This window comes from Ischnura elegans, chromosome 7 (genome assembly GCF_921293095.1).
Source record: "Ischnura elegans chromosome 7, ioIscEleg1.1, whole genome shotgun sequence".
Classification (NCBI taxonomy): domain Eukaryota; kingdom Metazoa; phylum Arthropoda; class Insecta; order Odonata; family Coenagrionidae; genus Ischnura; species Ischnura elegans.
In genome coordinates this window covers 81639571-81653129 of record NC_060252.1, presented here as the reverse complement: position 1 = coordinate 81653129, position 13559 = coordinate 81639571, and the positions used below count along the sequence as shown (strand labels likewise).

The window sequence follows — 13559 nt, the reverse complement described above, 5'->3', positions numbered from 1 at the left end:
AGAGCCGCCCGCTCGCCTCTCGTCCGATATCTCCCCGAACATGTGATAGTTAATTCTCCACTTCCCCAAAATATAAAATTGCCCCTACTTAGACTTACCGTTTCAGGGCTCCAAATCAAGTCCCCCAACTGAACGTGCCTGCACGCACACTCACTTACAAAAGGATTAAAGGCACTCGTGGCAATAGCAAAAAAAAGTAAATTCAATGAAATCCCTTTCACAACTGATTATAATAAATGAAATACCATTGGTTCAAAAGTTTACACAGAAACCAAAATATTCCCCAAACACAAATGATAAATCCCTTTCCAAAATACATCGGCGTCACCTCCAACATGAAATTTGAACATTTGTCTTCTCCTTCAAAATCACAATCTCACTTTATCAATGAATATTATTTAAAAAAAATGATATTTCCCAATAACAAAATACCATCAATGCACCTTAGCTAATGAACAACGCGAATAGTGTGAAGTCAGACTCACAAAAATTACGTGCAAGGCAATTATGAAATTATGCGTTAGTCAGTTCAAATGGCCACCCGTCTTGAATTAGGGCTCAATGATACGCCAAGTAACCACTAACATTCAGAAATAATGCTCAAGCTCCTCCACGCTAGCACTTAAGTCTTGCAGGGCCGTGACTAAGACCAGTCAACAGCGAATTCACTAGGGCCTTTTTATGGAGAGTACACTAGGGACTGTCGGAGGGGGGAACAATCTGAATTCAAAGGACCTTTTCGGGCTTTGGGAAATTCCAAGCTTATGTCCTTTTTCAGATGTCCTCGCCACCCCTAGCCAGCTGTCCACGTGCATGCCACCTCCACGTGCCGTAGCCTTGCTGCCACCACTTATCGCTGCACACTTACGATTCGACTTCTTTCCTGACCGAGCGTAGGAGAGAGAGAGCGAGACCTCTCGTCTCTCCCTTTTATAACCTATTTATTTCCCACTACCACCTCCGATGCACACCAACGCCCTCTTTTTCCCAACCGAGAGGCGGGTTTTCAAACACGTTCCAGGAGAGAACCACAACGTCGCCTCTCCCGGAAATCCACTTCCACACTATTTCACTTGAATTCACATACATAAAAAAAAATATATTCTACATTTAACAAAAAAATAAACCCTTGACACAGATTTAGTGCAGAACTTGTTCAAAAATGCTAAAAATGTGAGCGTGCGCACAGACGTAACCCCAGCCGCGATGTTTTAAATTGACGCGTCGGGCCGGCTCCGGACCGTACCGCTACAATACGTACATGCAATGCAGTGACCATATGTCACAATGGTTAACTTGTTAAATACAATGTCAAAGCAAGTATAGGCGTGGCTAATTTTTGTGCAACATTTTTGTTGCTGCATATTTAGAAAGTAATTTTTATTATAAGTTGTAATAATGTTGGTCTCTATTGGGCAGCTTTTCAGCTGTGGTAGATTTTTTAATGTACAGTGAAACCTATAGTGAGTATCACTCAGTAGGAGCATTTTCAAAAGCAAAGACACAGAATTTTTTAATATCACAATTTTGTAAATTATATAGGGCTGATTGTTATGCCTCCTAGAATGTTTTTATTGGAAATAGCAGTATATATGGGGATTGGGTTGGTGTGGTGGCTAGAGTGTTGGCTTCTCACCCGGTGGGCCTGGGTTCAAATCCCAGCAGCGGCAGAGAATTTTCAGAGACTGCCTGATCCCTGCTTGAGTGTTGTGTGGAGGACATTTCAAGTGCAACACTCCATCCGTCGGATGGGACGTTAAGCCGTGGTCCCCTTGGCACCTTTCGTTAAGAGCAGGCTAATGCCGACGCCAGGTTTCTCTCCACCACTCCTTCCATACCCTTCCCTCATGGCGCGAAGGACCTAAGCTGTCGGTCGCCTCCTTCAAATACCATACCAGCAGTAAATATGCTATCCAAAACATCAAAATAGCATTTAAATCATATTTGAAAATATGTATGTGCTTTATCTGAATGAGTGAACTGTCAACTCTTCTCACCTAACCATGAAACCCTGTTGGCTTCGTGAAAAAGTCTTTGATGCTAGATCAAAATTTTTGTTCCTGACCATGTGATTTTCCAAAGAATTGTGCAGTACTGTATACCACCAATTGTAGTCCTTTGAAATAGTTCAGTTTTCATTCAGTTTAGTTTTTCTAGTTATTAGTTTTTTTTGTTGTTTAAGGCTTTGCCTGTGCCTATTACTCTTATAATGGTATAATTAATTTTTATTTCAAGGCCATGGAGATATAGGAATGAGGAGACACAGTCCAGTCAATATTAATATTGGCCATGGAACTTGTGATGAAACTCGTGTGCAGGACAATCTTCCCTGTTTCCATTCTTTGCGGAAGCAGTCTGATCTGCAGTTGATTCGCTGTGTGAGAGATGTCTCCACTCATAGCTCATATTTTGCAAGCCCTCCTTTGTGCCACTTCACATTATTTTTTAAACAGGTATTTATTAGTAATTTTTATCTTTTACCATCTGTATTTGTTGCTAAGTATGTGTGCGTTTGCATGTTTGAAAATTAAGTATGGTGATTTTTATTGAGTAATGACAGAGTCTTTCATTTGCAAAATTGACTTCCTTACCATTATCATATATTTTAACCTATAACTTTCCATATAACCTTGTATCTTGCCAGTCTATTTTTTTATCATGCATAGCATTGGAGTCATTCAAAATGGTTATGTGATTTACCCTTGGGAGATACAACTATTACTTATTACTTGCATCCTTGCTCAAGTTAAAGATTTCACAATGTTATTTTAATACTTTAGCAGAAATGGTGTGTTTTGAACCAAAATGCAGCTATGTAAATGCTCAAAGATTCAGGGAATTTTAACTCAGTTCAGTGTAGAGTAGGTAGAAGTCATTAATGGACGTGTTTTTATGTTATGCTAGTTACAGTAGACTCTCGTTATTACGAAGTTCATGGGACCGAAAAACCGGAGGTTTGTAATAACGAAGTTGGTATGAATGTTTCTTTCAGGAATCATCACGAAAAAACAGACTTAGTCAAAATTTCTTGTCTCTTCATTCTTCCGTACTTATAGTCCCACTGCAGAATAGCTTCAGAGTCATGTGTGTAATATATGCGATTAAATTATGTGCGAATATATAAAAACAAGCACATTTGATTGATTTGATCAATAGAAGAATTAGGCATAACACAATCGAGGGTTGATATCTTCCCGAATATAGTAAGTCCTTGATATACAAACAAGATGCATTTTTAGACCGTGCGGTGCAGTTATCCTGCAGAATGCAGCCCTGCTTTACAATTGTGTGTGAAGTCATGATTGTGGCGAACTGATCTAGTTCGCGTGCGACGCAGCCAAAGCCGAAAAAATTGCTGTTCGCATGCAGGAAAGAAGGATGGGTGAAACGATGTACAGTTCCTGACTTCACATCGGAATTAAGGATACTTTATTCAGATAACGCCCAAAGTGTGAGTTCCTCTACGCTACACCGTGTTGCATCTGGCAACTCGAAAGGGGCCAAATTTGAAATTTCTGGCACACTTGAATTTTTTTTATTTTTGTATCTCTGAAAAGTTCCAAAATGGAATATTCGTAAGAAGAGGACTTACTGTACATCCAATTTATGAGTGGTAATAAGTGGGTCACCATGGTTTCACAGGAATGAAGCTATTATTATATGATGTTGCGTGCATACTGAATTATTATCTCCTACTGAAGAAAGAATCATTATTGATGCTCTTGGGCACAGTGCAAGTGGAAAACTTTAACATAGCGCAATGATTGTAACGTAGGGTAGTGTATATTATCCTAAATACCGTTGCTTATTCGTGGAACTTCAAAATAAAGTTCCTTAGTAGCCACTGGGAATGGGACGGGTCCCAGTTTACAAAAAATTTCATAATAATGTTTCTTATACTATAGATTGGATTGGCCTTTTCGTTGGAACCAATGATTTGCTTCATAATAATGTTGTTCATGTTAACAAGACTCTATTGTATCATTATAATTTGATCACTATACTTATCACAATAATTCTTCTATATAATCTAAATTTATTCTTGATATTTTCTGGAATATTGTTGGTATCCATACATATTTTTATAACTGAAGTACCTACTTATGGGAAAGAAGTAATTTAAATCTGTCTAAGTATGCTTGGTCAGTCAGAATGAAATTGCCCTTTTTAACTGCTGTGATATTACTGTTAGTACTGCTCAGTCCATATCTATTTTCCCTCCTTGCTTTTCTACTGACTCACATTTTACCTAAGTCAGATTGATTGTGGCATGGTATTGGGTGAATGCAAAATTGTTTAAATTGTATATTTTATTCTTTCTTTTGAAAGTTTACATTTTTGTTTAAAATAATTTATGTATTTTGAAATGGAGTGGCCCAAATTTTTCAATAGACTTTATTACAAAGTACGTTATTGCAAATTTTTTGTTATTATGATGTAAAATAATGAACGAAATTAATGAAATATTGATGTGACATGAGGCACATCAATATTATGTGTACATACGAACATAGCTGCAAGGATATTTACCTGTGCACATATTTTACATCTAAGAGCTAAAATGTATCATTAAGGTTTTCATCAACTGGATAACACATCTTGGTCATTAATAGTCTTTTCAATTTCAAATTAAACATATTCATGTAATTCACAGTTTTAAGACCTGTAGGCAGTTTGTTCTATAGCTTGATGCCCATCGCTTGGCAACTTTATTGCGTGCACAACTGTAATGCGTAACACTTCGTGACCTTGTGAGGTGATTATGTACAGCAATGTTTATGTTGAAATTTTTAAAGTTATTTTTTACATGAACAACTATTAAAAATATACAGCCGACTCCCAATTATCTGGCTGCGGTTTATCCGTGCATGAGTTTGTACTCCTTTCGACGTTTTCACGATTTTTATAAAAAAATAAAATTGGATGCTAAAGCACGAGGATATTTTTCAAGGCTACACCTGGCTTATTATTTCGATTAGAATTACCTTCATAAAATGGAATTATTTTATTTACTTGCTGACAAGGAATGCTTTAAGGTTTCTTGGACATCTGCTGTAGCATTGGAGACGATGGTCAGTATGGGAAAAAAAATCTTGATTAATTTTAGAAGTTTCTTCAATGATTAACCAATCGTAAATTAAGAAAAATGTTATCTACGATCTTTTAATGTATACTTCATATCATAAATGCGCAATTATTGCGGTGGCCTCGCATGCGGTTGAATACAGTCCAAGAGAACCGGAGATTTCGTCGCACTCGGGCATGTTTATGCGGAGACTAGTCAATGTCAAGTTGGAGAGGAAGGGAATAGTAGAAGTAAAGGCAGTGGAAGTAGAGCTAGCATGAGTCATAGCCAGGCACTCGCCTGCATAGACAGTTTGCCGTAAGCCCTCGATTTCTATAACCACTGCTGAGCAATGGCATGTTCGCGTGCCAATACCCTCACGGGAGTTATATGTTCCTGTTTTTCTAGCATCGTGGGGCTTAATCTCCCTCACGGATCTGAGTCTCACAGCAGTTGCATCCAGAAAACTTTTGCGAGACACAACTACGCGGTGTGGTGCCTGACGGTGTAGTTTCCAATGTTGCGGGGTTTTAAGCATCCGTCCAAACCACTTTTCTGAATCTGTGATCTTGCAGCGGATGTGTGTTTTTCAGAAATCAGTTATATTGCAGAGCAGTAGCATTAGAACGAAAGATCTTCCCTTTTGTATGGAGTAGTTCCAATAACATTGCTAACACATCAATAGGTAGTGCAATATTGCCTTTTTCCTTTTATTCTAAGTTGGGAAAGGGGAAACAACTTTCCAGAAAGAATAACTACATCATGGCCGTGATGCACACTCTGACAAGGCCTTTCAGATTTGTGGTATATCGGGGCAAATCAACACGACCATTCCAGTGCCAGCGTGCAACTGCCAAGATGGCGGCAACACCACGTTTTTATTCCAGGAACAATTGCCTGCCGTGGAGCGGCAGGATCAATTGACAAACGTAATACATACATCACACTCCTCCCTTCCCAAAAAGAGAGGGAACATCCCAACCCGACGAACAAGAGACTAATTATATAATACAAAGGAATTAATTACATACACAGAGGAACAGCTGACATTAGCAAAAAAAAGAAAGAAAGAGAAAAAAAAATCTCAATGATTGACATCACTCCCCCCCCCCCCACCAATGCTCACACATTTCTTTTACTTTTCTTGCCCTTTTAGGGTACCGTGTTTGCATTTCCTCAACTCTTGGTTCACTATCCCCCCCTGTTTTTTTTATTGAGTCATTTTGCACACTCTCCACATTGTCACAACCCTTTCCCAACCCTGTCTGCCAGTACCCCACAGGCTCTGAACTACCACTTCTGCTGCAGCTCATAGCAGTTGCCTTCCCTGGAACGATTAACTCACTTTTCATTTCACTCGAAACCTGAGTTTCCTCAGCCCTACCTATCACCCCAGTCCCCACTTCCCTGAGCTGATCAATGTGGCGATGCCACACACTTCCATCTTTTGTCTCCACCCTGTAATTTCTTGATCCCAGCACTGACACAACAGTAGTTTCTTTCCACTGTCTTGCTCCTCCTCTGGTGTAAGGTGTAGCCCACACTTTGTCACCCACATTGAAGGTCCTCAGTTGGGTAGAGGTGCCATGGGACCTCTTTTGGTGCTCCTGCTTCGTGGTGACAGTCTGATTAATGCTGGGTTTGAGAAGTGATAGGCGTGACCTAAGAACCCGCCCAAACATCAACAGACTGGGTGGCTCCCCTGTAGTGGAATGAGGGCTTATTCTGCAATCAAACAGGAACCGTTGTAAGGCAATGTGCAAGGGTACATTTGAGTTTACTAGGGTCATTATCTTGCTTTTGAAACACTTTACCAGGTTCTCTGCAGCCCTATTTGTGGCAGGATGGTATGGAGGGGAAAACCTGTGCCTAATGCCGTTCATAGAGCAAAAGTTCTGAAATTCCCAAGAGGTAAATGGTGTGCCATTATCACTCACAATTTCCTCAGGTAGCCCAAAGGTTGCAAACAGAGCTCTTAAGTGACCCAAAATTTCCTCTGAGCTGCTTTTACTCAGCTGAAAAACCTCTGGCCATTTTGTGGAACTGTCAACTACCACAAGAAAGACTTTACTCATAAACGGACCAGCTAAATCTATGTGTAAGCGTACCCATGGTTTATCTGGCCTTTCCCAGCATTTCAAAGGGGCTTTATTTGGGAGGGGTTTATTTTCTTCACATGCGGTGCATGCCCGAGCTAACGCTTCTAAGTCCTCATCCAGCTTAGGCCACCAAACATATGACCTCGCAACAGACTTCATCTTCACAATGCCCTGATAACTGGCATGCAATTCGTTCAAGATAATGGGCCTCAACTTTTCAGGGATAACAACCCTATTACCCCACATCAGGCATCCCTGTTCCACACTTAGTTCCATTTTTCTGTTAAAATAGGGCTTTACATTCTCTTCCCCCTTTACCGGCCACCCGAACATGCAATAGTCCAGGACCTTGGCTAATAGGGGGTCCCTTTGAGATTCCTGTCGCACTCTCTTTACAGTAACCGGCAGAAATTCTCTTTCTCCCCACTCAATATATGAGAATTCTTTGATTTCTACCTCCTCTTCTCTAAGTGGCAACCTTGAAAGTCCATCCGCAACCCTATTTTCCGTGGCCTTTATGTACTTGATTTGGAAATCATACCCTTGCAAGATTATTGCCCAGCGCTGTAACCTGTTGGCTGCTATTTGGGGAATACCTTTCTTTTCTCCTAAAATGTAAAGCAGGGGCTTGTGATCTGTTCTCAAAGTAAATTTCCGCCCATATAGGTATTGGGTAAATTTCTTAACCCCAAAGATGATTGCTAGAGCTTCGCGGTCAATTTGTGCATAATTAGTTTCCGCTTTGCTCAGTGATCTTGAAGCAAAAGCAATGGGGCACTCTAGTCCATTTGTATATCTCTGAATCAACATTGCCCCTATTCCATATGGAGATGCATCGCATTCTAAAATGATAGGCAAGGAGGGGTTGTAATGTGCAAGGACTCCAGCTGAAGCAATAGAGGTTTTAACTGACTGAAAAGCCTCCTCACACTTCTCAGACCAATCCCACTTGGATTCCTTACGTAGCAGCTCATGAAGGGGGGCCAACCTGGTTGCTAAATTTGGCAGAAACTTGGAATAATATTCAATTAGCCCCAAGAATGCCCTCAGCTGAGATACATTTCTAGGTGGTGGACATTTAGTTATTGCCTATACTTTGGAAATAGTTGGGTGCAGGCCTTCCCTGTCAATTTTGTGACCCAGATATTCCACCGACATTTCCATGAACCGACATTTACCTTTATTGACTTTAAACCCTAACCCGCAAAGCTTGTTCAGCACCTGGTGTAACGGGTGTCTCTCGTCGGGTTTGCAAATTCAGCCTATTTCGACTAGAGGCCCGTCCACCACGTAAGCACGCGGATAGCTAACAGTGGAGTGAATAATAATAAGAAAACAAATAAGATAATAAGCAACAAAAAAATTAAAGGTACTATCCAGGGTTTCTAATGACCTTGAAGAAAACGACACGTTTCAATAGTAGCTGTTACAAGCCAAGGTAAGATATTTATTTCTCCAACTATTTTGGATATTTGGCAGCACACAGAAAGAACAACAATTTTAAAATACATTCTCGCCTCAGCGGCTAATATAGCAATCCTAATCACAAAATAATGTTTTCCCCCCAACTATTTTAATATTTGGCAGCTCACAGAAAGAACGACAAATTTACAATACATTCTCGCCTCATCGAGGCCTATAGAAATCCCAACCACAAAGTAAAGTTTGGCATAAGGCGCACGTGGTCCCGAAGACCTGACATAAATGCACATGAATTGGAAACAGCAAGGAACACAAACCAAAATCAACGCTAAGAATTTAGATCCCAATAACGGGCACGTAACAGAACATCACGAAAAGCAAAATTGAACATTAGAAATCATCAAAGCCCTTTAGCCACATACCTCAATCCCTCACTCACACACACACACACTGGTTTGAATTTTTAAGCACACTTGATGGAGAGATGTTGACTCCTGAAAGTTCGTAGGCCAAAGAGAGCTTTTTCGTGGCGAGCTCTTCTCTCTAGCATTTCCCTCACGGAGGGCAGCAGCAGCGTCGCACACTAGCAGACGCTTCATTCCGGTGGCACATACACCTGCGCGCGCCTCCTCGCCGGCGGGAATCCAAACTGGGCGCTCTGGTTAGTCTGCGCCATGCGTTAGCCTGACCTTTTCTCTTGCGGTGGTCAGCCGTCAGAAGAAGAAGGCGGGTATCGCCCAGACCACGGCCAGGGGTGACCAGTCCCTCTGCCGCGGACCCGTGGATCGCCGATGTCCTGAGTGCTCACAAACCTCAAATACATGCACACAACTTTATAAAAAAAACAAAACACACTTGATTATTGACGTACGTGGCTATCGGATTTGAGTTTATTCCTCCCATTTACAGAGGCAATGAACTTAGATTTTAAAAAAATACGAAATCTAAAGAAAATAATTTGTGGCTGAGATAACAAAAGAAAATTATTTGTTTTTTTTTCTTTGGAGCAAAATAGATACAATATATTCACACATTCCAAAATAATAACAGAGTGCATTAGTATTTACAAAAAAAAAAACTTAACATTCCTCTAATTGCTTTACAATCAACATAAGGCAATAGAAACAAAATAAATATAGCTTTTTAATCCTAACACCTCCCACCTGCTCCTTTGCCTCCGAACTTTCGGGATTCATTCTCCAACTTTTGAGGGTTACACCGGTCCAAGTTTTCCAAATGTTCCTTGTCATTCCTACCTGTTACAATAATGTCATCTTGGAAAGAAGCTGCTCCCTTTAATCCCTGCACGACTTGGTCCATTATTCTTTGAAATATTGCTGGAGCAGAAGCAACTCCAAAGGGAAGTCTACAATATCTAAATAAGCCCCTGTGGGTGTTGATTGTACAAAGCTCCTGCGACCCTTCATCTAGAGTGAGTTGCTGAAAAGCCTGGGCAAGGTCGATTGTTGAGAATTTTTCTCCCCCTTCTAATTTAGCAAATATTTCATCAACCCTTGGCAAGGGATATCGCTCAATTTGTAAATTTGGATTTAGAGTAATTTTAAAATCCCCACAGATCCTAACACTGCCATCATTCTTAGCCACCGGTACTATTGGTGTGGCCCACGCACTGAAGTCTACAGGGTGCAGGATTCCCACCCTAACAAGCCTGTCTAACTCTTCATCCACCTTGTTTCGGAGCGCAAATGCTAATGCTCTCGGAGGGCAATAAACCGGTTTGGCCTCAGGTTTTAGAATTAAAGCCACTTCACCCTTATTAAACGTGCCCAGTTCACCTTCCCATAATGCGGTAAATTTCTCTAGCACCCTCTCCAACTTGGGATCTCTGACACCCAAATGGTATTATTAATATAAATTAATTACTGGTATGGTCACTCTTAAAATTTTTAGCCAATCCCTCCCCATGATTGGCGGCCCTCCATTTTTGACGACAAAGAGTGACAATTCATATACTCTACTCTTGTGGCGGACCTTTACCCCAATGGTGCCCCCTGGTTTTATAAGGTTGTTGGAGTAAGATTTAAGCCGTATGGCTGTTCTTTGCAGGGGCAACTTTGAGAAATATTTCTGGTAACAGCCCTCCGATATTGCTGAAATGGCCGAACCCGTATCAATTTCCATATCCAGCTTGACCCCCTCTACTAAGATTGCCACTTTAAATGGCGCATCCCCGAGTGCAGAATTAATATTGAAAAGTGAGGGGAACTCTTCGCCATAACTCTCACCCCTAACAGAAGAAACCTCTAAATCAAAAATTCCAACACCCTTTTCTTCCCGCTCATAACCCTCCATACACCCTTCAGAAATCTCACTATGAAATACCCTTTTTTCGTACTCACCCAAGTGACCCTGTTTGCACATTGCCTTTAAATGGCCCACCTGTTGACATCGATCACACCTAGCACGCCGAAATCGACACTCCATTCTTGAGTGGCCCCTCCTTCCGCAGCAGAAACACACCATCGCTGCGTTTCCCCCTGATGATGCCGCACTTCGGGAGGTCCGGCCGGTCTTCTCCCCTTTCCTTGGGTCGTGACCCGAAAAACGTCTTCTTCATGCTCCTCTCCAACCCCAGTCGAGTTGTCCCGGTCTACAAAATGGACCCCAACCGCAGCCACTTCCTCCGACGGTGCGAACAAGTTGCAAGCCTCGGCGTTCCTGGAGGCTCCTTCCCGCGATGAAGCGATTTCCACCGCCCTCTCAAATGCTAGGTCCTCACTTTCAAGATAAAGGGCCCGTACGGTCTCTCTGTCCCAAGCCCTAATATGAACTGGTCCCTGAGTGCGCGATCAAAAAAAGCGCCATAATTGCAGCCTCGGGAAACCCTTCTCAGTTTTGCGGCGTCTCTTACGGAATCTGTCTTCCCCTGCACGGTTTTGTGGAACTGATGGCTTTGGGCGATCACCGAGGCTTTGGGGCAGAAATGCTGCCTGAGTAGATCGCAAAGCCCCCGGTATGTTATGTCTGCCGGCCTCTTCGGCTCGCACAAGTTCCTCAGGACCGCGTATGCAGCTTTTCCTACCGAAGAAAGTAACACGGCCTTCTTTTTTTTCTTCGTGAGTATCCCCGACCAGGTCGTTCACGATAAAATACTGCTCCATCCGCTCTTCGTAGGAGTCCCACCCTTCTTCCTCCGCGATAAACTTCTCCATTAATGCCGGCATCCTCGTCGCCAATGTGGTATATCGGGGCAAATCAACACGACCATTCCAGTGCCAGCGCGCAACTGCCAAGATGGCGGCAACACCACGTTTTTATTCCAGGAACAATTGCCTGCCGTGAAGCGGCAGGATCAAGTGACAAACGTTATACATCACAAGATTGAAAAGATAAAATTTGCTCAATCCCCCATATACTTCTGGGTGGCCCAGGGATGTAATGGTACAATATTGCACTTATCCATGTGCATCATGGTCGTGATGTAGTGGAATGTTGTCGCACATTTCCTACCTTAGAGTATAAAGGGAAGAGGAAATGCTACATCATTCACCATATCCTCCATTCATCGCAAGAGAAAGGGCTGTAGTAATGAATTCAACAATTGTGTGATTCAGTTTGGAATTTCATCTGGAAAACTTGACCATTTATCTAATGATAATACATAATCTATTGATTTGCAAAAATGATACGGATATTGGGGACAACGCTGAAGCAGGGACCAGCCATGGAATCAGATTAGGTGAAAATACAATAACTGTTATTCCGTCAAAAAAAAAACAGGATGTTATGCTCACCATTAATATGCTATGTAGTGTCCAGATAAGCTATAAAGTTGATGATGATTTTAATTTTCATTTAACTGAACTGACTCAACCCCACCAATGAGTGCCTAAGGCAGCGTAATAGCATTCTATGCACCTTGAACCACTCAGAGCTCTCCCTGGCATCATTGAAAAGCCTGCTGACGAAATCAAATAAGCCTAAACAGCTAAATAACTGATAATGGGTTTTCTTTTAAATTGAAAAAATGGTGACTAATTAAAGTGACTTGCTGGTGAAGATGCAAGGCATGGTATTGAAATTTTTTTTGGTAACTGAGGAAAATAAAATGTCAATGATAAGAGCCAATCATATAACCTAACGTATTCAACGGTGTTCGGCGAGATGTTGTGGAACATAATGATACAATGATAAATGAAGAGCAAACTTAGTGCATGTCCACAGTAATTTTATTTGGTACGATGCATTTCAGCGACCTTACTTATCTCGCTATCATCAGGTATAAAATGCATGCATTTTGTACCTGATGATAGCGAAGTAAGGTCGCTGAAACGCGTCGTACCAAATAAAATTACTGTGGACATGCACTAAGTTTGCTCTTCATTTATCATTGTATAACCTAACATATGGCAGCTTACCATGCTATCCATCACTCCACTACTTAAGGTGAGGGAAGAAGGCATAGGTGCCCATCTTATTGTAATCACGTTTAAACAAGTTAAATGTTGCTTTCATGAAACAAACTTACTTCAATCAAGGTCCACATGATCTGAAATTTTATTATTTATTTTATTACTTGCCAAAGTATCTTGATGGCTAAATTATTTATTATAGAGTTTTCTGTCTTATATATCTGTAGCATGCATCGCTATTCATTTGAAGACATGTTTCTTTCCTACAATGATTGCTTCATGCTATAAGAATGCAAATTATATTCAAATTATGGTCTAGTAATGTAATTTCTCCTTAAAATATAGAACCATCAAGAATGGAAACATAACTCTTATACCTAAGTACTTTAATGAATTTTTGAAATGAAACAATAATAACAATATTTTGGGAGGTGCTGAAAGTGTGGCCTACATTTTGGCATTGTTCTAGATAGTTTGTGCTTTAAGGAAACCATAAGAAAAAGATGTGCTACTAGCCAATAAGTAGCTCCCTTATTTTTTCCTTCTAGCTTTCCTCAATGTTCTTGCTCAGTTTATGCCTTTGGTGAGCTTAAAATACAT

General features: G+C 41.0%; 1 protein-coding gene across 3 annotated transcripts in view; it reads left to right on the top strand.

Annotated features, from left to right (window-relative positions):
* Positions 1-13559, top strand: part of LOC124161893 (adenylate cyclase type 9) — a 36314-nt gene that overhangs the window by 15588 nt on the left and 7167 nt on the right. For all 3 annotated transcript variants that reach the window (XM_046538151.1, XM_046538150.1, XM_046538152.1), the window contains exon 10: positions 2236-2453. In XM_046538151.1, coding sequence (XP_046394107.1) covers positions 2236-2453 — 218 coding nt within the window. The remainder of the gene's footprint in view (positions 1-2235; positions 2454-13559) is intronic.